The following is a 25,960-nucleotide window of genomic DNA, read 5'->3' as shown; positions in this document are numbered from 1 at the left end:
AATAATAATAAAATGAATAAATAAAATATTAAATAAATAAATAGGCTACACGTCTCTCTTTTTGTGTTACAAATTTAACCTAACAGACTAACTTGTCTTGCTCAAGACTTGTTTATGAGTTTTAATAAGAGAGCACTATCTCTCTCTCAACCAAAGCACCATTTTGATTGACAGTCGATTCTGCCAATTACGTCACACCGCTTACACCCGCCTCTGCTGTTCTTACCACCAATCTGCAAGCGCTTATTCGTTTTTTACTTCCGGGAAGTCCGCCATTGATTTACATGAGATCAACAACAAACCTAGCGGAGCTAATAACTTTAGCTCCTCGCCGGCCACGAGTAGGCTACCAGCGCTCCGCAGGATGACCAAACGAGGCATAATGATTTTACTGCAACGAATGTTATAATAAAAGCTTTTCTATACATTTGTCTGATTGAAAACTTTATTAACAGATTGCAGAATGGGTACAATTCAGTACGGGCTCTCTGAGCAAAGGAAGGAACTGAAATATGAATGACCAACAATGCTATCTGGTCGGGTAAATAATATGCTGATGTTGTTGAACATGTAACTATATAACGTTAATGCCACAAAACGAATGCCTTTGTTAATCATAAGTAACTTTGATGCAGTAGCGTGTGTGTGTGGGGGCGGCGTTGTGCAGGTTGCTTGACTAAAACTTTTTTCAAAGTTTTTAACGTGTGGACCAGATTCACGTGACACAAATTGAGGGATATTTATCGGCCACTGCCATCGGCAAATTTGAGCTTATCGGCCAACAGGCCGATGGCAGTCAACAAGGCACTTATCGGCCGATACCCAACCGATATATCGGTGCACCCCTAGTAGAGACTGAAATAGGTATAGTAACCTTGGTAATATGTTCATCTTAATGATTTCGATCCTTGAGCTGAAATCTAGGGGCATTACTGTCCATCTTTCTAGGTCTCTCTTAATTTTCTGATTGATCTCTGTATAGTTTACATCGTATAACCCCTCCATCCCTCTTGTAATGTTCACCCCTAGGTACTTGATCCTGTCCATGTCCCATTTAATTTTGTATTTTTCTTTGATCTCTATCGTTGGCGTGTAGTTCAGTGCTAAAGTCTGTATCTTCGTCACGTTGAGTCTATATCCTGAGTAGTATCCATATTCTGTCAGTAAATCCATCAGTGTCGGAAAGCTTGTGTCTGGTTGCCTCATACACTATCACGTCATCTGCGAACAGTCCCAATTTATGTTCTGTTCCCCTTATCTCCACCCCTTTGATGTCTTTGGTCTGTCTAATTAGTTGAGCCAGTGGTTCGATGAATACATCGAAGAGCGTCGGCGAAAGACAACAACCCTGTCTGGTAGCTCTCTCTAGTTTAATCCGGTCCGTCAAACTACCATTTACCTTAATCCTAGCCGTCGGTTCTTGATATAATGCCCTAATTGTTTTCATAGAGTTTTTGTCTAATCCAAATTTTTCCAATACTTTATCAGGGCTGTACGCTAAGCTTTTTCACTAGGGGCACACTTGCCCCTAAATGAGAAATTTATGGGCAAAAAATATTTTTTAGGGGCACATTTTTAAATAACAATTTTACCATTATTTATATCAATTGTTTTTGATTAAAAAAAATAAAAAATTTATTTTATATAATTTTTTTTTTTTATAAAATATATATATTATATAATCATACTTGTAGTTGTATTATCTGCGAGACATCGCCACCACGCAACAAGTCTAAATGCTCGCTATATGCAACCAGCTCCACTGTCTGTGTGTACTGAGTAGCCTCCAGCTACGGCCAGGATTCTCCGGAGCTGCAGCTGGGCCCTATACTGTAGCCTCCAGCTACGGCCAGGATTCTCCGGCGCTGCAGCTGGTCCCTATTGACTATATTCAGCGTGCCCTCAGCTCGAATACGCATCGACTCAGTGTTATAAGACATTGATATCAGGACGGAGCTATCTGAACTATTTAGTTTAATGGGACGTTTCGTTTTGAACAGTAAGCTAACGCAAGCTATCATGCACTACTAGACTTACTGGAGCATTTGTTGATAGCTATCAGTAGCTAGCCGGCTGGCAGGCTCACCGAGGTCCCAGTGTTTACAACAGCCACGGGTGCGAGAGGGCTGGAGGAGGAGCAGACGCCGCAGCTCGCTGATCATACCTGCTGAGTGCTCACTGCTCAGCTCGCGTGAGTGACGTCATCGCGTCATCACACGCCTTGGATAATTTAGGAGTGAAATGCGAATCCAAGGCTTGAAAGCACTACTCGCAAGCCCGCCCCCAGATAATATTTACCAATCGCAACGGCCAATTAAAGGGGCAATTCGCGACGATATCATCGCACTGTACAGCCCTGTTTATATAGAAATATCCAGCTTACACTGTCGAAAGCTTTTTCTGCATCTCTAGGTTAACTAATAATACTGCACTTCCTGTTTCCTTTTGTATCTCATCTACCACCTGCACTGTCTTCCTTATGTTATCCTGTGTCTGTCTTCCTTTAATGAATCCGGTCTGGTCTTTGTCTATTATATCTGTCATAAATGTCTCAAATCTTTTGGATATTATTAATGTATATGGATTGGACACAGGTCTGAAACTGCTACACAGTTCTCTATCTTTCACTTCTTTTGGAATTGTAGTAATTATGGCCTTTTTCCATGAAGGTGGCATTGTGCCTTTTTCCATTGTGTGTCTGAATGCTGCTTCTAATATGGGGCTCAGTTCCTGTCTAAATGTTTTGTAGAATTCCGAGGGGAACCCGTCGCTACCCGGTGACTTACTACTCTTTGCTTTACTGATCGCATTCCATACTTCCTGTTCTGTGATCTCTGCATTTAATATTTTGTTCTGTTCCTTCCCTATCGATGGTAGATCAAATTTTTCAAAATAATTCTCTCTCCTCTTCTCCTGCCGCTATCGGTTGTGTGTATAGTTTCTTATAATATTCTTCAAATGTCTTCTCTATTTCAACTGGTTCTCTCAGTATTTTGTTTGTGTTCGTGTCCCTTATTTTGTGTATTGTGTTCAGTTTTTGTTGTGTCCTGATTCGTCTAGCTAAAGGTCTGGTCGCTCTCGGTCCCCCTTCATAGTATGTCTGCTTCATGTATCTAGCTTTCTTCTCTATTTCTGTCAGCAGCTCTTTGTTTATCTTTCCTCTAACTTCCTTTACCTCCCTAAGTGTCTTTTGGTTCTTTGAGCTTTGGTGTTCTTTCTCTAATTCTTTCAGTTTCTTTATCAAGTTCTGGTATGTCTCTATTCTAGCCCTCTTGAGTAATGCCGTCTTTGCTATCAATTTTACCCGTATTACTACCTTTAGTGCATCCCATAAAATGTTTGAGTCTACCTCTCCGTTATCATTTTCTTCTGTGTCTAATTATGTCTTCCTTTACTTTATTAACCAAACCTTTGTTATTTAATAATCCTACATTCAGTCTCCAAACTGTATTTCTCCATCTACTTTTAAGATTCACTATTGAAGATATAATGTTTGTTTGCAAGGTTTGCTGGAGCCACTTCATCCAGAACGGCACACCCCGGTCAGAGAGCGGACGCAGACACAGAGAACAGTCCTTTCATATTTTATTAAGGATTCTGTTGAGTGATATCTCAAGAGTGCTTCCATCCAGGTCGTAGGGCTGGATGGAGCAATCAAAGATTGAGTGAGTGGTATTCTGCAACATATAAGCAGAACACAATAATTAACAGAGGTACATACTTATTAATCATAACCTGAACACACACAGCAAAAGATGCTATCTAGCATATTAGCATTGGCCGCATGGGCCAAACATAATGCACACAACTGAAAAGATGCTATCTAGCATATTAGCATCGGCCGCATGGACCAAACATAACAAGTAATCGGCAGAATGCACACAACTGAAAAGATGCCATCTAGCATATTAGCATTGGCCGCATGGACCAAACATAATGCACACAACTGAAAAGATGCTATCTAGCATATTAGCATCGGCCGCATGGACCAAACATAACAAGTAAATGGCAGAATGCAATGGCATCCAGACACAACTGAAGAGATGCTATAGCATTATTGGCATTAGCATAGCTCAATTAGCAGCATGAATTAACACAACGTAGCAAACCAAATCATAGTCACACATGCATGTCACAGCATCTCAACACATAAGGCAGGCTACATATGACATGTATCTATCATTACCATAGGCACTATATTTGTAGGCTATTGTTGACTTACTTAGTTCATGAACGCACTCTCTCACTGGGAAAGCAGACAGCAATGGAACACATGGGCGGCAAGATGGCCGCTGTATTTAAACCCATTAGGACCCCTGGGCTGTCCAGAGAGATGCCAGACTATAAATAATAGGACCCCTGGGCCATCAAAGAAGTGCCTGACTGGAAATAACAATACACAGCATAACAAATAATGGGGAATTTACAACATTCACTGTCAGATATATTGCGCTGTGGTCTGATATGTCACCCCTATCCTGCATTCTTCTACCCTGTATCTGTCCCCTGTTGTCATGAGAAAATAGTCTATCCTTGAATATGTTGTGTGTGGATGTGAATAATGTGTGTACTCTATCTAGTGTGTGCATTGCTCTCCATATGTCCATGATTCCTAATTCTGCCATTTGTATATTCATATATTTGCTAATGTTTGTCCTCCATTTCTTTGTGCTTGTCGTGTCTATGTCATAGTTCAGTAAGCGTCTTTGAGCACCTGGAAAAGCGCTATATAAAATAGATGTATTATTATTATTATTATTACATTGAAATCACCTGTACAGATCAGGACCCCCTCCCCTTCCAACGCTATGATATCAAAGATCGTTTCAAATAGATATTTCTCACTGTCTGGTGGAGGAGCATATACATTCACTAGTGTTACCATTTGACCTTCTATTTTCCCCTTGACCATTACATACCTCCCCTCTTTATACCTTATTTCCCTGATCATTTCAAACTTCACTGTGTTCTTAATTAGTATAGCTACTCTTTTTTTTTTGTACTTTTTTTTTTGTACTCTTTTTTTAAACAAACACATAAACAAACATGACAACATAAAATTAGATATACAAGCATTAATTAACAGTGCACATCCAATGAAATCACCATTTAGATAAATGTCTTATACAAGATATACACCTAACACCTGCTATCTAATACCCTACATACATATGCTCCTGCTCGCTACCCCCCCCCCCCCCCCCCCCCCCCCCCCGGACCTCCCATTGGAAATTCCACCCATTATCATTCGCTCCTAACCAGGCATTACCATTATATGCTAGTTTTTATTCTCTCCACCACTTCTAACCACATTGTCATTTTGGATTCATTGAGACCCAAAATTCTTGCTGTAGATATTTCTAGATAAATCACATCGAGATATGTAAGAATCCAGACCTTCCGGCACATTTTTTCCGGTTGAAACCATCGTGATGCTATCAGCTTTTTAGCCACTGTGATACCAGATAAAGCCAATCTCTTTAGCTGTATGGGTACTGCACACTCAAAAACATCATTCAGCAGTAATACAGAGGGGTGTACAGGTATATTCAGAGTTAAGAGATTTGATAATTGCTGGGTCACTTCTTTCCAGAATATCTTAACTGGTGGGCAGTCCCAGTACATGTCCCAGTCCCAGTACAATAAATGTCCCCATTTGTACATAAGGAGCATTTGGAGTCTTGTTTAAGACCCATTCTGTTCAGTCTTATAGGGGTCAAGTATGTCCTATGAATATAGTTAAGATTGATTTGTTGATGGTCCGGGTTCCTTGATGCAAGTCAAACATTTGCCCAGGCTTCTTGCCAATCAAAATCTATCTCCAGGTCTGGTATATCCCTCCTCCAGACTGATTCTAGGTGGAGGATTTCATACGAGGACGTTAGTAATTGAGAATTTGTGGTATCTGTGGTGTACAATTGGTATCCTTAATGGAACACCGTGAGCCTTCAAACATAACAATAACTGTGCGTAAAAATAATATGTAGAACCGGTGAGCTACTCCTCTTCTAAGGTTCTGTTTAAAAGAACTATAGAACAGATTTTCATACCCGAATCTCTTCAGCTTTTCATGTTCTTGTGATATTAGATGTGTTTCTTGTAAGAAGATGACCTGCGCCTCCTCTTTCTTAAGTTTCGTCATCACCTTAGTCCTCTTGATCGGATTATTCATACCATTCACATTTAACGACATCATTTTTATACCCTTAACTTGTGTAATTTCTTTTCCAATTGTTTTCCCGTTCTACCCATGTCACATAAAATAATACTTGTGGTTGTAGCCTCTGCTATCTCCGTCTGATTTACATACATATAACCATAATAAACATTAACATCCACATTTACACTTGGAACTTCCATGGCAGTTGAGGGTCTCATTCGTACCCCTCCTTCCCCCGCTGGTGGGTGGGGAGTAGTGGCTCTCCTAGTGAGAGGGCTCCCCCTAGTGGCTAAAAAAAGCGCACTATATATGTCTAACTCTTTCTGTGTGCGACCTCCGAGCTCCTGGTCATAAGCTCTGTATTAGTCACTTTCATGTTCCTGTTTAATTGTGTTATGCGACATGTGTACTCCTGTGTTCCTTTAATGTCTGTCTCAATATATCTCTTGAATCCACATGTCCTTTTTTATCACTTTCGGTATAATTATCTCGCATGTGCTTTATCATCTTCCTCCTGCATAAGTATTTTTCATGTTTTCACTTTCTTGTATTGTGTGCGTCATATGTATATCAGTCTAATGTGTCTTGAATCTCCATGCCCTTCTTTCTAATTTTTGGTTTAATTATCTCGTATGTACTTTACCATCTTCTCATTGCATCAGTCCTTCTCATGTATACATTAACCTGTATTGTGCGTGTATTGTACTTATCCTCCCTTGGATCACCGTGTCCCCTCTCGTCTCCTCTCTGCCCCCCTTCTCCGTGTCTTTGCGTCCTCCTTCTCAGTTGATCTGCTTTGAATCGATTCAGATCCCCTTCACCTTCCCATTCTCCTCGCCTCCTCCTCGTCCCCCGCCGACCCTGTTCCATCTCCTCGCCCTCTCCAGCCTCTGTAACAGCGTCGGCCCCTTCTCTTCTCCTCCCGGCACCTTCCATCCTCTCCGGTTCATGTCCCTCGCCGCCTCCCGCACGTCGTTGTACACCTTTGCGCCTTCATTCCAATGGACCTTCAGCGTGGTCATTGGCGATTGAAATCTGATTCCTCCTTCCTTCAGAGTTTTTTCTATCTGAACGTAGCTCTGTTGCATAATCATGGTCGAAGGTTACTCTTTCCCTCCACCTCCATCCTCTTCTGCCAGGCTGCTCTAAGAATGTTCTCCTTGACCTCGAATTCCAAGAAGTTGACTATAACTGCTCTCGGTGGCTTGTCCAACCGCGGCTTCGGCGCCAGTGTCCTGTGTGCTCTTTGAATCCCTGTCTTGTCGAGGGCTGTCATCTTCAATTCTCTTCGAATTAGGCTGTCCACAAATTTGATCATCGAGTCTCCTTCCATCCCCTCTTTCTGTCCCCATATTCGTATGTTGTTTCTCCTCGACCTCCCCTCCAAGTCCATTAACTTTTCTCTCAACATGTTCTGTTGTTCGAGCGTCGCCTTTAGAATATCATGCATTTCTGTATTCTATTCTTCCGTTTCAGCCGTCCTTTCTTCCAACATCTTTATGTCTTTCTCTTGTTCCTGTATTTTTCCATCCATTGCCTCGAGTCCTTTATCCATTTCCCCTCTGAGCTCGTCCTGTCCCCTCTTCAACTCTTCCCTTAATCCATCGATGTTGCTTTGGATATTCTGCGTGCTCGCCTGGTTAGCCATTGCGTTAGCTTCAGTGTTAATTTTGTTGACTAAATTGATGACGAAAGATGTTCGTCAACGAAGGTTTTTTTCATGACGACAACGTGACGTCACTTTATTGAAGACCATGTCACGCTAACGAGACTAAATAGTTTATTAAATATCGTTGACCACAACTGACGACACAAAAATGTAATTTTATAAAAACCAGGATGAAAATTTCTCTTCATGTATATTGATATTATTGACTAAAACAAGACGAGACAAAATAATTATAACTTTTCTTAATGCCATCGTCCCGAGTAGAGCAGTGTGACGGGGAGCTATGTTATTAGCATTAGCTGGAGCTATTTGAAAAGCTAGTTTTAGCTTAACCTTACCTTGGCTAAAGTTGGGACTATTCATAATCCAGCTGCAGACCTGCAAGCAAAGTACAGCAAGTTGGCAAAGGAGTATTCCAAGGTAAATCACTTTTTCACCACTAACATTACATTGTTTGTATTTCCATCTAGCTCGCGTTAGCTAGTGGCTAAGCTAGCTCACGCTAACATAACGATCGACCTCTCGCACACAATTAATGACATAATGCAGACAGCCATACCCGTGACAATGTTTAGCTTTTAGTGCCAAATGATAAGAGTCTGAGGCGGAGTCTCAAAAGAGAATGTTGAATATTTATTTTGCATTAAAAATCACAACAGAGCCTCTGCTACTAGCCAACCTAAACGGAGCCTTCTGGATAGGAAGTGCGCAACAACGTGTAACGTCCGTGCGGAACCAATGTACCAACAACCATTCCGTGGGTGAACTCATTGAGCTTAGTTGTGAATTAATTATTAGTGCTGTCAGGCGATTAAAAAAATTAATCTAATAAATTACAGGATTTGTAATTAATTAATCTAATTAATCGCATTTTAATTGCATAACCATTTTATGCCTGATATTCTATATTCTATAATCATATTTCAAATTGCATGTGTCCGGATGGCAGAATTCAGTACTGTATCTACAAAACCTTCTGTTTAATCATCTTCCATCTATTAATTTGCTTAGATTTTTCAGGTCTGGTCAATTTGAGCATGGTGTTATTCACAGTCAAAGATAAAAAAAAATGTATTGATATTCTCATTTGGTTCATTACAATTTACTCAAAATAAAAATGTCATTCAATCAATCACCGCGCAGATTGACACCAAGAACATGAAATTGGACCATATTAAAAAAAAAATCTGTAAATGTGTATTCTACATTATTATGGAATGAATGAGATAAAAAAAACTTTTCTTTTTTTTTCTTTTTTTTTGTAATAAATTTTCATAACGCAATAATTTGCTGTGTAATTAATTAATCAAATTAACGAGATAAACTGACAGCCCTATTAATTATACTAATACTAATCTATACAATCACCTGTTGTTGAATAAATACCATTACTTTCTAGTTATTACTAAAAAAACAGTATATATAAAACAGTAGCTGTAAAAAAAGAAAAGAAAGAAAAGTTTTATAATTTACATAATATAATTTTTTTTTATGTATGCACTGGTATCGGATCAGTATAACCAGACCTAGACCACCTCTAACTCTAACCCCTAACCAGACCTAGACCACCTCTAACTTGAACCCCTAAGTTAGGGTTGTGACTTAGAGGTGGTCTAGGTCCGGATAGGGGTTAAGAGTTGGTCTAGCCCTTTACATCCATCTATCTAAATAATAATAATAAATTATAATGAATGCTTAACTACCCCTAAGTTACCCTAACCAGACCTAGACCACCTCTAACCACTAACCAGACCTATTCCATGTGGCACTTTAACACTGACCTCAGAATGTGATTTTATATAATGTTTTTATGCAAGCAGATTGCAATCAGTGTGTACTACTACTAGTACTACTGTGTGTTCTGTTTACTTAGTTTACAGTATCCTGTTATAGAATAAACCGCTGCCAGACACAGCAGAGAGAGAGAGGACAGACATGACAGAGAGGAAGGACACAGCAGAGAGAGGACAGACATGGCAGAGAGAAAGGAAAGACACAGCAAACAGAAGACAGACAGAGTTCAACGTTGTCTTTCTGGTCAGAAACAACGTCACCACATCCGTAATGCTCTCTTTGATGCATACATTGGACCATGTCTACACCAACATATACTGTAGGAGCAACAATATATTGGACCATGTCTACACCAACATATAATGTAGGAGCAACAATACATTGGACCATGTCTACACCAACATATAATGTAGGAGCAACAATACATTGGACCATGTCTACACCAACATATACTGTAGGAGCAACAATACATTGGACCATGTCTACACCAATATATACTGTAGGAGCAACAATACATTGGACCATGTCTACACCAACATATACTGTAGGAGCAACAATACATTGGACCATGTCTACACCAACATATACTGTAGGAGCAACAATACATTGGACCATGTCTACACCATCATATACTGTAGGAGCAACAATACATTGGACCATGTCTACACCAACATATATACTTCCTGTGTATCACTTGTGCCGCCGACTCAGATTCCCCTAGGTTAAAAAAAAAATACGCAATTTAAATCAGAAAATGTTCCATGTTGACTATTTCTGACAAGTTTTTTTCCATTAACTAAAATAGACAAAAATGTCATCTGTTTTCGTCGACTAAAAATCTAGACTAAAACAAAAAAGCCAAAATTGAGACAAAAACTGACTAAGACTAAAATGCTCAGACCTTTAGTTGACTAAAACTGACTAAACGAAAAATAAATGAAGATGACTAAATATTAGGGATGCACCGAAATTTCGGTGGCCGAAAACTTTCGGCCGAAAATGGCCAAAGATGGCCTTTCGGCTTTCGGCCGAAAGAGTTTTTTCACCGAAAATATGTCACAGAAACAGAAACAACCTGTAACCTAACGCGTGTTGTTGTGATGATGTCGCGCTGTCGGGAGTCGCGCTGTTTCTATGTAAACTCTGCGCGCAACGCGTCCAATAAATACGTCTTTAACATGCTTTTATATCCTTATTTACTATATGCCCGTCGCGGTTAATCACTGAGTGATCTAATATGCATATTATTCAGAGCGAGAGGGGGGGGGGGATTGTGTTTCTCACATTGACGCTGTCTGTCTGTCGCGCGTCTACTGTGCCAAGTCAAGCGAGCACATTCAGCTGGGGACTAGAAAGGTGCGCTCAGTAGAGCACAGATGTCCGCTGCGGCAGCCAGAGAAAAGATGGAATTAATGTACTGTATGCATTCAGAAGTGCTGAATAAATGTTTTATGGACCCATAATAGTGATTATTTATTATTTAAGTTAAGTTTTGCCATAATCATATATTTTTCCATAATCATAATGTTCCACAACATTGGTAAAAAAAATCTATTCTATGAATCATTTTCGGCCTTTCGGCTTTCGGTTTTCGGCCAACTGTTTTCTATTTTCAGTATCGGTTTCGGCCAAGAATTTCCCATTCGGTGCATCCCTACTAAATATGATAAAAACGAAAAAGGAGCACTTGACACGTGACTAAGACTAAAACTAAAATGAAAATAGCTGCCAAAATTAACACTGGTTAGCTTGTATGCTATTTTTTAGCTCTTGATTAGCTGTCGCGTTAGCCTGTTGGTTAGTCAACGTGCCAGCTTGTATGTTCTGCGTGTTGGTTTGTATGCTATTTTGTATAGCTTGGATAGCTTTTGCGTTAGCCTGTATGTCAGCCCGTAGTTCTTGTACGCTGGCTATCATGGTCGCTTGTATCTTCGCTACCCAGGCGGGCTCCACGTTCTCCACGCCTCTTGTCTACCTGAGTCACACTCGCCTGAGTTATCTCTGCCGCCATTTCCTCGTGTCGAGATATTTCCTCCGTGTTTGTACGTCCTCCGGGGTCCTCTTTCTCTCGCTCTTTCTCGTGGTCATCCTTCCTTTTCTCTTATATCTTTGAGTTATCACTTTTTATTTTGTTTTAGACAGTTTTAGACTGTTTTACTTGATTCTTTCGATGTTGTTTGACCGGGAGCTCTTTCAATGGTCGACTACCCACACATCTCCAAACCGGAAGTCTCCGTCTTTTAGTCTTATTAACTAAAAGATTTTAACAAAATAAAAAGCAGCAGCACTATTGGATAACGTGAGTCATGTTTGCTATGTATTTCTTTCTTTAGGGGAGTAGGACATTTTGTTTCACATGATGTCGCATGATGTTTTATAGATGGCTAGGTTAAACACAGGTCTTTGTTTTTAAGAGAGGGGGATTTGATTTGATTTGATTGAAGTTTATTTCAAATATGCAACACAACAAACAAACATCAAGTACAGATATAGCCTTAAGCCGTTCAAATAATAAATGTATACATATTTTTTTTAAATAATAATAATCTAAAAGAACCGATAAGAGTATCGATAAAGTACCGAACCGTTAAGCAGTATTGATAAAGAGTAGTAGTGTCGATAAGATCCTAACGATGCCCACCCCTCCTCCCAGGCGCAGCACGTGGTGCCCTTCCTGGGGGAGCTGCAGGGCCACGTGGGGGAGCTGTGCGCCGAGACGCTGCGGCTGGAGAGGAAGAGCCACCTCTGGTTCCACCAGCTGCTCTGCCTGCTGTCGGTGTACGGGGGCCCCAGCGTGGCCACGGAGGCCCTCTGCCAGCTGCTGACGCAGGCCCGCAACCCGGAGGAGCTGGCGCTGGCCTGGCAGCTCCACACCCCGTTGTCCGCCAGCCTGCCGGACCTGGTGCCGGACGCCATAATGCGCATCGTGGCCCAGATCAAAGCGTACAACACGGCGCCACGCACGCTGCTGCTCAACCTGGCGGCAACCGTGCAGAGCCGCGACGAGGAGCAGGGGGCCGGCGGCGCCCAGTCCTCCATGGCGCTGCAGGTGGGCGCGGCCGTATCGGTGCACCTCCACGACTTCTGCCCGCTCCTGATGCACGGCGACGCGGCCGTGTCGCACGCCGCCGCCCGCCTCCTCTCCTGCAGCCCGCTGCCGCGCAACCTCTCCGCCCCGCACCTCCTGCTGCTCGCCCACACGGCCGTCGCCCACTTCTTCCTGTCGCTGCGGCGGCGGGGGAAGGGGGGGGGCAGCCAGCAGGCGAGCGAGGCGGTGAGCTGCTCGGTGCTGCTGCTGTCGCACCTGGCCGCCTGCTCCTCAATCGGCCTGAACATGGTGCTGGAGCAGCTGGTGGAGTGCGCGCTGCACCAGGGCAACGCCCACCTGTTCGGGGGCCAGCTGGCCGACATGGAGGAGGAGATTACCCAGGTGAGGATTATTACACCCAGCAGGGGAGGATTATTACACCCAGCAGGGGAGGATTATTACACCCAGCAGGAGTTATCCAGGGGAGGATTATTACACCCAGCAGGGGAGGATTATTACACCCAGCAGGAGTTATCCAGGGGAGGATTATTACACCCAGCAGGGGAGGATTATTACACCCAGCAGGAGTTATCCAGGGGAGGATTATTACACCCAGCAGGGGAGGATTATTACACCCAGCAGGGGTTATCCAGGGGAGGATTATTACACCCAGCAGGGTAGGATTATTACACCCAGCAGGAGTTATCCAGGGGAGGATTATTACACCCAGCAGGGTAGGATTATTACACCCAGCAGGAGTTATCCAGGGGAGGATTATTACACCCAGCAGGAGTTATCCAGGGGAGGATTATTACACCCAGCAGGAGTTATCCAGGTGAGGATTATTACACCCAGCAGGAGTTATCCAGGGGAGGATTATTACACCCAGCAGGAGTTATCCAGGGGAGGATTATTACACCCAGCAGGAGTTATCCAGGTGAGGATTATTACACCCAGCAGGAGTTATCCAGGGGAGCATTATTACACCCAGCAGGAGTTATCCAGGGGAGGATTATTACACCCAGCAGGAGTTATCCAGGGGAGCATTATTACACCCAGCAGGAGTTATCCAGGTGAGGATTATTACACCCAGCAGGAGTTATCCAGGGGAGGATTATTACACCCAGCAGGAGTTATCCAGGTGAGGATTATTACACCCAGCAGGAGTTATCCAGGGGAGCATTATTACACCCAGCAGGAGTTATCCAGGTGAGGATTATTACACCCAGCAGGAGTTATCCAGGGGAGGATTATTACACCCAGCAGGAGTTATCCAGGTGAGGATTATTACACCCAGCAGGAGTTATCCAGGGGAGCATTATTACACCCAGCAGGAGTTATCCAGGGGAGCATTATTACACCCAGCAGGAGTTATCCAGGTGAGGATTATTACACCCAGCAGGAGTTATCCAGGGGAGCATTATTACACCCAGCAGGAGTTATCCAGGGGAGGATTAAGGATCTGCACATCGCTGTCCGAGGTGCTGAAACGGAACTTGGGGATTCACCACTGACAGTCACCTTGCTCACAACCCCCGGCTGGTTCCAAATTAGACCCATCCAGTGTTTCCCCTAATTAGGACCGCCGCTGCTATGAACTAGACTATTAAAAAAATATATAAAAAAAAAAATACAAATAATTTTTATTTTTTATTTTTTATCATTTTCATTTTGGCTGTGGGGGTGCTTAATGTAAAATACTGACCTGAGGAAAAGGCTGCAGGGAGAAAGCACTGCAGTCTAGTCGATTTTGTGTTTTGAGCACAAAGTTCATCATAGCCTCTTTATTTTGCTCTCAAAGTGCACCAGATTGATGCATTTAACTTTAAAATGTAAAAATAAAAAAAAATAAAAAGTTAAATGTAGACGTGTGTTCTGTAGGTGATAGACTGAGCTCCTTACAGACTAACTCTAGACACAGCAGGTGTTCTGTAGGTGATAAAGACTGAGCTCCTTACAGACTAACTCTAGACACAGCAGGCCAGGTATGCAAGTTCTTAATTATATTTGCTGCATTTCTTGTCTGTAAAACATCTTTGGAGTAAAAACGATTCACGATGAGTTGAGAAAGTTCCAATGAGTTTATTTTTCATTTAGAAATCACTCTTTTAAAAAGTCTTACATTCATAATTCTCAATTGAAGGCCTTAAAAGGTATTAAAAAGGCATAGAATTTTATTTGCATAAGGTATAAAGTTTTGTCGGGATATTAAATAATATTGAATATATGAAATGTTTGCGGGGCTACCGCGTCTGCCGAGCGGCGAGCGCTTGTCTGGAACGCCTGATCATTTAAACTGCCAACGTGCAGCCGCCAGGTCAGTGTTTTTGTTGTTGCTACTTGCTACTAGTATGGTCGTGAAATTGGTATTAAACTTTGCTCTTAGTGGTATTAAAAAAAGGTCTTAAAAAGTCAATAATTGAACTTGTTGAAACCGGCAAAAAGGTTTTTGAGTAAACCAGACCAGTAGACCTATTATTTCAATATAGTAAACCTATATTCAGATTCATGATTTCTCTTCAGGAATGTGTGTAAATAAATACACCTAATAACTAATATGGTCTTCATCATGTCTCTCTGTTTCCCCCCCCCCCCCACCTCTCTCTCTCCCTCTGTCTGTCTATCTCTCTACCTCCCCCCTTTCTCTACTTCTCTCTACCCCCCTCTTTCTCTCTCTCTCTCTCTTTTTCTCTCCTCTCGCTCTCTCTGTCTCTTCTCTCTCCCCCCTCTCATCTCTCTCGTTCTCTCCTCTCCTTTCTCTCTGTTTCTCTCCCCCCCCCCCCCCCCCCCCCCCCCTCTCAGAACGTCCAGACTCTCATGGCCGTGATGGTCCAGTGCTGCAGCACCACCTCTGAGGCGGCCCAGGTGGTGGCGATGGCGCTGCTGGAGAACATCTGCCCCGAGGTGGCCAACAGGGAGCTGCCGTGGCCGCCGGTGAGCCATGCACGCACCACGGTGGAGCGCGACCTCTGCGTCCGCCGCTGCTTCGAGGACCACCCGAAGCTGATCTTCCCGCTGCTGCAGGTGGTGGCCGCCGGGCGCCCGGCCCTCTGCTGCTGCTCCGCGCTGCTGCGGGCGCTGCTGGCCACGCTGCTGGCCCACTGGGAGGCCTCGCGGGAGGCCTCGGCCCTGGACTCGCCCTGGGACCTGCAGGCCTCCTGCCTCCTGGTGTCCTGCATGGGCGAGGGCCAGCTGCTGCCGCCGGTGCTGGCCAACGTGCACGAGATCTTCCCCCACATCGAGCCCTACGAGGTGCGCCTGCTGCTGCTGGCCGTCTGGGAGTACGTGCAAGACAACGGCCCCATGCCCGAGAAGTTCGTGTTGTGCGCCGAGACGGGCGTGTTCTGCCGGGACTTCTCGCGGGAAGGGGACGTGGCGCGCTACGTGGATCTCATCCACCGCATCCTAACCAATCACATAGGCGAACTGTGGCACATGTTCGAGCGCTTCAAGCGCTGAGGGGGGGGGGACGGGGGGGGGGACGCGTTGCTTTTCATTGTGTGGACGTCAGAGGTGTTTTCACTGTTGTTCACTTCTATATCCCAAGTACGGCTCTGTCTACGTTTTGTACCATATTTTTATACTTGATTATTTTCTAACTAGTTGTTTCAAGTGACTTTGAGTACAAAAATAAACGAGACAGGAGTATTAAAATGTTTGATTACACCATGTGGCCTCTGCTTCCTGTTTCCCTTCCTCTGCTTCCTGTTTCCCTTCCTCTGATACATTTGTGACTTAAACGGTATTCAAATATACTCTTGTCAGGATCTAGGGGTAACAGTACTGTATATTTGAATACCGTTTAAGTCACAAATGTATCAGAGGAAGGGAAACAGGAAGCAGAGGAAGGGAAACGCGTTGCTTTTCATTGTGTGGACGTCAGAGGTGTTTTCACTGTTGTTCACTTCTATATCCCAAGTACGGCTCTGTCTACGTTTTGTACCATATTTTTAGACTTGATTATTTTCTAACTAGTTGTTTCAAGTGACTTTGAGTACAAAAATAAACGAGACAGGAGTATTAAAATGTTTGATTACACCATGTGGCCTCTGCTTCCTGTTTCCCTTCCTCTGCTTCCTGTTTCCCTTCCTCTGATACATTTGTGACTTAAACGGTATTCAAATATACTCTTGTCAGGATCTAGGGGTAACAGTACTGTATATTTGAATACCGTTTAAGTCACAAATGTATCAGAGGAAGGGAAACAGGAAGCAGAGGAAGGGAAACGCGTTGCTTTTCATTGTGTGGACGTCAGAGGTGTTTTCACTGTTGTTCACTTCTATATCCCAAGTACGGCTCTGTCTACGTTTTGTACCATATTTTTAGACTTGATTATTTTCTAACTAGTTGTTTCAAGTGACTTTGAGTACAAAAATAAACGAGACAGGAGTATTAAAATGTTTGATTACACCATGTGGCCTCTGCTTCCTGTTTCCCTTCCTCTGCTTCCTGTTTCCCTTCCTCTGATACATTTGTGACTTAAACGGTATTCAAATATACAGTACTGTTACCCCTAGATCCTGACAAGAGTATATACATATGATGGGGAGGGGACTGTACATTAGGAGGGGGTGGGTGGGTGGGAGAGAAATATACATACGGCGGGGAGGGAATATATACATGCGGTGGGGAGGAGACTGTCTATTAGGAGGTGGTGGGGGTTTTGGGCATTTACGGTGGCCAGTTTCGAATTGCAGCCTCCCGTAGGTGCTCTTTAAGAGCGGTTTTGAATGTGGGTAGGGATTCACATTCCTTTACAGCTTTGGGTAGGGTGTTCCACATTGATGTGGCATAATTGCTAAACGTGTTTAGTCCCTTGTTTGAGCCAATTCTGGGTTTAACATGATTTGTTGAGCTTCCTCTGGTGTAGTGGTTGTGGTATTCACTGACCTTTGGGAAGTATTTTGACATGTACATGGATACCTTAGTCGTATAGTGTATCTTGTAGACCAGGCCCATTGCAAGTTGCTGTACTCTGTCGTCTACTCTAAGCCATCCTAGGTTGTCAAAGTGGGCAGGGGTGAGGTGGGTTCTGGGGGTAAGGTCAAGTAGTAGTCTGACCAATTTGTTTTGTGATGTTTGTAATTTTGTTTTTAGTGCCTTTGAGGTGCTTTGGTACCATGAGGTGCAACCGTGCAAGCATAGTCGTAGTACCCTTGAATGAGTGCTCCTGCCAGAGTCTTCAGGGTATTCTTGTTTACCAGTGAGGAGATCCGGTACAAGAATCGAGTTCGTTGGTTGACTTTTTTTATTACATTGGATGCCATTTTGTCACAGGAAAGATTTGCCTCTAGGATGGAACCCAGGTAGGTAATATATTCTTTCCTTGTGACAATATTGTCACCCACTGTAACTGAGAAGCCGTCGGTCTTGCTGAGTTTGTTATTTGAACCGAAGAGAATGGACTCTGTTTTGCCCATGTGTAATGATAGTTTGTTATCAGCGAGCCATATGCAGATTTTGCCTAGTTCTGAGCTGAGGGTTTTTTCAACCTGTAACTTGTTCTTGTCAGAGACCAGCAGGGCTGAGTCGTCCGCAAACAGGAACAAGTTGCAGTCACAAGCTGACGACATGTCATTTGCATAAATTAGGAACAGTAGCGGACCTAGTATGCTTCCTTGTGGAACACCTCACAGCTTACTGTGAGGGGGGGAAGATAGGGTACCGTTTACCTCCACCATCTGCTTGCTCCCCTCCAGGTAGGATTGCATCCAGCTCACTGATAGACCAATAGATCAAAACCAATTGCTTTTAGCTTGTCAATCAGAATGGTGTGATTGACAGTGTCGAAGGCCTTTTGTAGGTCCAGCATGACCATGCCGCAGTATTTGCCCGCGTCCACCTCTTGTTTGATGTGGTCGTTTAAATAGAGAAGGCATGTGTCAGTGGAGTGGGATGTTCTGAAGCCAGATTGGAATTCGTAGATTAGATTTTTTTTCCACGAGGTATTTTTCGACCTGTTCGTATACAATTTTTTCCATGACTTTCGAGATGGAGGTAAGGATAGAAACAGGGCGGTAGTTGCCTGGGTCTAATTTACTGCCTTTTTTGTGCAGAGGGGTCACTCTCGCAATTTTGAAGTCCTTGGGGACGTGTCCCTGTTTTATGGAGAGGTTTATTATGTGTGTGATGACTGGGGTGATGGCGGCTGCTGAGTCTCTGAGGAATTTGGAGGGGATGTTGTCATGGCCAGTGGCCTTGTTAGGTTGGAGGGCGCTCAGTTTTTTGAGTACCTCATCTGTTGTTACCATTTCCAGTTTGAAGTCGTCTTTGTGGACCCCTAGGTTCTTGTAGTATGCTACTATGTGTTCTACCCCATAATGCCCTGAGTGGGAGGGTAGTTTGTTTACCAGTGTTGTGGCTATGTTTGTGAAGAAACTATTTAAGTAATTGGCTACATCCAGCTTTTCTGTGATGAGCGTGTTGTCCGTCTTTATGTTTATGTTTGAGAATCTGGTTTTAAGTTTTTTACTGCAGCCTAGTTGGTTATTGAGTAATTTCCAAAGTTCACGTGTTTTTTTTTTGTTTTCCTCGGTTTTGTCATTGATGATTTTTTTTTTGCTGTTTTGATCATGGAGTTTACATCATTTCTTAGTCTGTTTCTTTCCAGTTTGAGTTCAGTCACGTGGGCTTGGAGTTCACTGCTCGTGCTTATGGTAAGCTTTGACTGACTTTTATGAAACTCAGAGCATTTTTTGTCTCTGGTTTTCATAGCGGTCAGTATTTCAGCGTGCATCCACGGCTCCGCGCGATTTTTTACCCTGGTGGTTCTTAGGGGGGCCATGTTGTTTAGTATCGTTGAAAATTTGGTTTTGAAGCCAAGCCATGTTTCTTCCACCAGTGTACCATTGAGCTCATCTGACCAGTCCAGACCCTCCAGTTCAAGGTTAAAGGCCTCGCTAGAGTAGGTTTTGAGGTCTCTAGATGTGACTGTTTTGTGACAGCCAGCCTTTTGTTTTAGCTTTTTGCGGGTACAGAATATCATATAATGATCACTTAACCCGCATGCTATAACCCCTTTATTGGCGATCTTGGACTTGTCAGAGGTCAGGATGAGGTCAATGGTAGTCTGTGTTGTCTCACATACACGTGTGGGTTGTGTGATTAGCTGGCTGAGGCCGTGCAGATCACAAAACCTATTGTAGGATTTGAAGACGGGTGCATCTTTTTGTTGCATATCCGTGTTCCAATCCCCAATAAGAATAATTTCTGCATCCTCAGTTCCAGCTAAGCACGCATCCAACACATCATAAAAGCCATTTTGGTCTGGCGGTCTGTAAATTGTGCCGACTAGAACAGATTTAGCCCTTTCAAATAGAATTTCTACAAAAACAGTTTCAATAGCCTCATGATCTAGGTCTGTACGGTTAATAAAGTTGGTGTCTTTATGGATGTACATACAGACACCTCCTCCATGCCTGTTCCTGTCATTGCGGACTAAAGAGTAAAGTAAAGTAAAGTAAAGAAGTAGCTCTGACTGTAGGGTTTTACAGTTCAAACATACACTGCAGATACACCCTACTCGATTTTACGAGGGCCGCCGACCGAACGATAGAGTAGGGTAAAACTGCAGTGTCGCAGCCCCATACACAGGAGGGGCCTGTACTGTGCGTTGGGGGCCTGTACTGTGCGTTGGGGGCCTGTTGTACTGTGCGGTGGTGCACTACTGCGCATGCGAGAAACAAAGTAACATATAATATAGGACACTAGAAACATAAAGTAACATACGGAACATAAAGTAACATACGGAAAATAGGACCTAATGTCCAAAATATGTTTGTCTTAAACTGAATATCAATTGGATTAGGAGTAACGAAATAAAGCATTCAATGCAACCAATTGTCTATAGACTAGAATTTGTATCTTAAACTGAATATCAATTGGATTACCAGCCCTGACTGTTACTCCTCGAAGCTTAACCTCTTCTGGATGAGGGCCTAAATTTAACCCTTAGACTAGATTAGAATTAGTTTCTCGCATGCGCAGTAGTGCACCGCACAGTACAGGCAGTGGCGGACTGGGACACAAATTCAGCCCGGGACATTCAGACGCACCAGCCCACACACCGGCCCACGCACCGGCCCCGAAACCGGCCCACACAACGGGCGTTATGAAACACTTTAAACAACCCAAGGCTGTGGCTAAGGAGTCAACATCAGGGAGACCAAATCTACACACCGCCCCTAGATGTGCACTCATGCACAGTGCACAGTGCACACACACAGACACACACATACATATACCGTTACTTCCCGTCATTGGCATATGTTTTTTTTTTACTAACATCTTAGTGCCTCATTAGCCTAGGGATTAAGGATACATGAAGTATTAACTACACCATAATAATATTGAGGTTTTGATCCATAGAAAGTAGGGATGTCCGATATTATCGGCCTACCGATATTATCGGCCGATATCGGCATTAAAATGTGATATCGAAAAATATCGGTATCGGTTTTAAAGAAATAATATTTTATTTACATTTCTATAACCTTTATTTACCCAGGCAAGCAAGTAAGAACCAATTCTGCTTTTATTTATTGTCAAAAGTATGCATAATGTTGTGTTAATTCCACAACAAGAGATATGTAATGTTAATTACCTGAAATTATTCCATTTCTTGGGGCGGGAAACCCTGCATATATCGGTATCGGTTGATATCGGTTGATATCGGTATCGGAAATTAAGAGTTGGACAATATCGGTATATCGGTATCGGTAAAAAAAGCCAATATCGAGCATCCCTAATAGAAAGGTCTGTGCTACACAATTTCAGTTAGATTGGATTTATTGTCCTTTAATTTGGCACTCATGACATTAGTTGCTTGCCGTTTAATCAACATTGAAAGACCCCCCACTTCCTCCCAGACACCCATTCCAAGAGCCTGTTTTCTCTCTCTCTTTCCTCAGAGTCAACTGCATAAGAAGAACATCAGCAATCAATAATGAATTCATACAGCGTTTTTCAGCCTTTTGAAAACACCCAAAGTAGTAGTAGTAGTAGTTTATTCAGTCATCATCTCACACAATACAATATACCCCATCATTTAACAATATTTGATTTTACAGTGACTGAAAAGGTACAGACTGAAGCATAATGCTTATATATGCCTGTCCTATATTCTTAACAAAAATTTAAAAAATTGGCGGCTACGTGGCGTAGTGGGCAAGGCGCTCGCCACAAATACTGGAGACGCTGGGCTCGCCTGTTCGAGCCCAGCGCTCCACATTGCTTTCAGTTTAGCTGGTCGTTCATACTAATACACATTGGCCGTATTAGGGGGTGGGAAACTGATGGGTGGGGATTGGGCGTTGTGGACAGCGACTCCTACAGGTCGGTTGGTGTGCCTGCGCAGTAGAATCAGGAAGTGTCGGGGGCAGCATGAGCCTCCCACGCGTTACTCCTCGCCACTGAGAGATCGAGCTGCGCAGGTGAAAAGATGCGACTGCTGTTACCTCAAGTACCGGAGGGGACTTGTTCTATGTATGACTTAGTCCACATTGCAGCCGGCTTGTGGGAGGCAAGAAACAGCGTTCGTGACAGGGGAGGGTTGAATTGGATGATACGAAATTGGGATGGGAGAAAATGTAGAAAATGGGAGAAAAAGTGGATAAAAAAAACTACTGGCCCACACACTGGCCAAAAAAAAAAGGAAAAAAGTAAAAAAAAAAAAAAAGGATAATTTTTTTTTTTTTTTTTGGACCAGCCCACTTTGGTCCCGGCCCATCGGGATTCGTCCCGAACGTCCCGATGGCCAGTCCGCTACTGAGTACAGGCCCCTCCTATGTATGGGGCTCCGGCACTGCAGTTTTATGCTATTGGAACGAACGCACAAATCCAGGAATTTCCATCTGGCAGACTGACGCCTTCTGAGGACAGTTGCTGTCTTCTCTCGCTGCTGAAAGTAACCACCAGAGGGCAACATGATGCCATGCCATCCTTATTCAAACAGTTTGACCAAAGAGGGTCTAATCTTGTGTAAATGTAACCACACAGTAAACCCCCTAACACACAGACTCTCTCTTATGTGTCTCTTCTTCTTCTTCTTCTTCTTCTTCTTCTTCTTCTTCTTCTTCTTCTTCTTCTTCTTCTTCTTCTTCTTCTTCTTCTTCTTCTTCTTCTTCTTCTTCTTCTTCTTCTTCTTCTTCCATTATTATTATTATTGTTGTGAAGGGCCAGATTAAACCGAATATATATATTTATTTATATATATATATTTAATTGTATTTGTATATTCTCTAATATTCCCTGATATCCCTTGTATATTCCTTGTACAATATGCATTGAATATCCATTCTAGCCTACTGAACATCCCATAATAGTCTCCATTCTACTATTGGTCGAGACCTTGGTGCCAGGCTGCCATACCCCCCAGACCCAGTTCAAACGTACCGCTCAACATGTACGAACAAGTCCTAGTTCCGCGTAGGAATCTGGCTACCGCACCACTAATGGTACTATTTGTTCATAGTGCGTATATATACTGCGCTACTAAAGTAGGACTTCCTTTTTAGTCCAGTTTCTTACCCTCCAATAGAGTGACAGACGTAAAGCCTCCCCGCGACGCCACGTGTGGGAGTAAGGCCAAGTTCGGCCTACCATCGGTATTGAGACATCGTGTATATTAATATTTGAATAGTCATATTTGGCACTATATCGTCGAGTTGGACGTAGTCTATTAAGCTAATAATAGTCTATTCATATGTAGTGCTTCGTGCGGTGAGAATACTATCGTAGTCAGTACCCCCATCGTTTCGGGTAGAACTGGCTGCTTATCCAGGGTGGCCGACCCCATGTGAGGCTGCACCCGAGGAGCCCCAGAGCCGACGAGCGAGTGGACCTGCATACCGGATTATTCTACCGACGACAGCCCGCCTTCCCAGGCACGGATTATGCTTTGTATACAGTGATTATTCTATGGATAAAGACCAACACTGCCGTGTGTTGGAAACCCCCCCCCCGGAGAGGACGACAGGTGAGGAGACGCTCTACACGACGAGGTCGCTTCACGTCTCTCCATCGTGGACCGGAGGAAGCCGGCCCACAGAGAGTCCAACTGCTTTCATCTGTGGATCGAGGATCGCTGAGGCACCGAGCCGCACAACCGTGGGTTCTCCCAGGATACCCTCGGCCAGACGGATACAGCCAGACTCTACCCCCCCCCCCTTCTCCAGTTGTCTTACAAGCGACCGGAATTCCCCCCTAGTGTATCCAGTTCTATAATCATTAAAGTATCATTGCTATTATTCCTTAAATATTCCAGGTTGTATATTTACCGCCTGCGCCACCAGAGATTGGACGTTCTCTATTGATATACCAACGAATACTCATTTGCCATAAAAGTGCATCCTATTTCAAATCATAAATGTAATTAAGTGATTGCTCTACATACCTTTTGCTATGTATTAATTATTATTAAACGCAGACTTTCGACTTGGTACATTTGTGTTGGATCGTTTCATCTACGTGGGAGTGTTTACCATAATTATTTATGCCTAGTACTGGGTGGCCAGAGTCTAAAGTACAAGAGGTAGTGGTAGTAAGTATCATATCTAACAATACAGTCAGGGAATTGTACCCCTCAGTTACAATTGGTCCTTCGAGCCGGAGGGTAATTAGTGTAATATTAATATAGTGTTATTAATATTGAAATGGCCTATGATGAACACTCCACGAAACGATCCTCCTAACCAACACCCGCAGCGCGAACGACGGCTCCCTCAGTACTTAGAGGCTTACGCTGTCAGTCAACAACCTAGTCTTCTACTAACAGTAAACGCGGTAAAACTAGAAAGTAAAAGTATGTCTAACCCCAACGCCCAGACTACCCCGACCATAGAGGCCCCTACGGGTTCTAATGTAACTGACCAAGCTCACGGTGGGGACCAGTGGGAACCAGACATGACTTCACACCCCGCCAGTACTGAAGAAGTAGTCCCCGATGAGTCCCGGGAGGAATACAACGCTACCGAGAGAGAACTCGGCACGGAAGAAGACGGGAAGAGCACCGTGGAGATAGAGCTCCAAGGCTCCGCAAGGAGTACCCCGAGGGAAGGCTCCCCTATACAACCGCCTTCTCCCAGCGAGGCAGAGAGGACCCTACAGCAGGCCTTCCTCATCAGCCTGAACGCCGCTGCTGAACGCGACCGACTGCAGATCCAGCAGCGGAGCGAAGAAGAGCATATACGTCTAGAAATAAGACGCATTCAGATGGAAGAGAATGTGGCCCGAGACCGAGCAGACAGCCAGCGAGCAGCTGCTGGTGCTCTACGGGACGCAGAGCGCGACAGACAGCAAGCGCAACTAATAGAACAGCTGATCAGACGGACAACACCCTCTCCCTCCGCCAGAGGCTCCAGGAACTCGTCTAGACACACCTCCAGGGCGGCATCCCCTAGCCGAGTAAACAACCCTGAACTTGACCAACAGACGAGGTCTATACCCCCCACAGACCACCTCCCCCCACCGGTCCAAGCGAGACCTAGCAACCGGGAAGGAGCAGCATATCCTGTGGAGAGGCTAAACCAGAGACTACAAGCACTGGATGACCTAACTGAAGACGAAGAGGAAGAGGAGGAGAACCGCGCCCGACGACAGCACAGTACTCTACCGGACCAGGAGGTCCGGTACAGCCCAGGCTATACTCCCGCGGAGCTGCGCTACAGACCCCCGACTCTATACACGGGTGAGCACGACGCACGACCCGCACCGAGGAACAGCACCTGGACAAGCGGGCCATGGTACACTGCCGGTACCAGCCCATACCAAGGAGGGGGAGGAGACTCGCCTAGGAGGCCTCTCCCCCAACGCTCGCCGATGTATCCACAGTCAGCGTCATACATTGGCACGCCTATGGTACCCGACTTCACCCAAGAGAACCGGGCCCAGTATACAGAACTCCGCATGTGTCTGGAGACCATGTTGGTGGATGTATTGGATGAACGCCATAAATACGCCATCCTACTGAAGCACTTAAAGGTACCCCGCGCACATAATATAGCGCTCGCCTACGCAACTTCCACCACCCCATACACAGCAGCGCTGGTAGCATTGGACCAGAGGTATGGGCGCATATGGGATTACGTGATCCAGGAGATCCGACACATCGACCGCTTACCCCCAGCAATAGACAATCGAGCACTGGACGACCTGTCCATCAGAGTGCAGTCCCTGGTAGGGATGTTGGGAGCGCAGGGAGAGAAGGGGAGGCATGAACTTTACGCCAACTCAAATGTGGAAAGGATCTTGGAGAAGCTGCCGCCAGCTCGACAGGAGCGTTTTAGGCGGCAGAGAGACCACCGAGACCCGA

General features: G+C 44.2%; 1 protein-coding gene across 1 annotated transcript in view; it reads left to right on the top strand.

Moving 5' to 3' along the window:
• Window positions 1–16,110, top strand: part of LOC311236989 (integrator complex subunit 5-like) — a gene marked incomplete at both ends in the record, with an annotated part of 42,559 nt that extends 26,449 nt beyond the window's left edge. Inside the window, 2 exons of the mRNA XM_084324798.1 lie at window positions 12,277–13,053; window positions 15,454–16,110. Coding sequence (XP_084180924.1) covers window positions 12,277–13,053; window positions 15,454–16,110 — 1,434 coding nt within the window. The remainder of the gene's footprint in view (window positions 1–12,276; window positions 13,054–15,453) is intronic.
• Window positions 16,111–25,960: the final 9,850 nt, after the last annotated feature.

The sequence above is a fragment of the Notolepis coatsorum genome (genome assembly GCF_963971535.1).
Source record: "Notolepis coatsorum genome assembly, chromosome: 11".
In the NCBI taxonomy this organism is placed as follows: Eukaryota; Metazoa; Chordata; class Actinopteri; order Aulopiformes; family Paralepididae; genus Notolepis; species Notolepis coatsorum.
The sequence above is the reverse complement of the archived record's forward strand: the minus strand, read 5'-3'. Positions and strand labels throughout refer to the sequence as shown.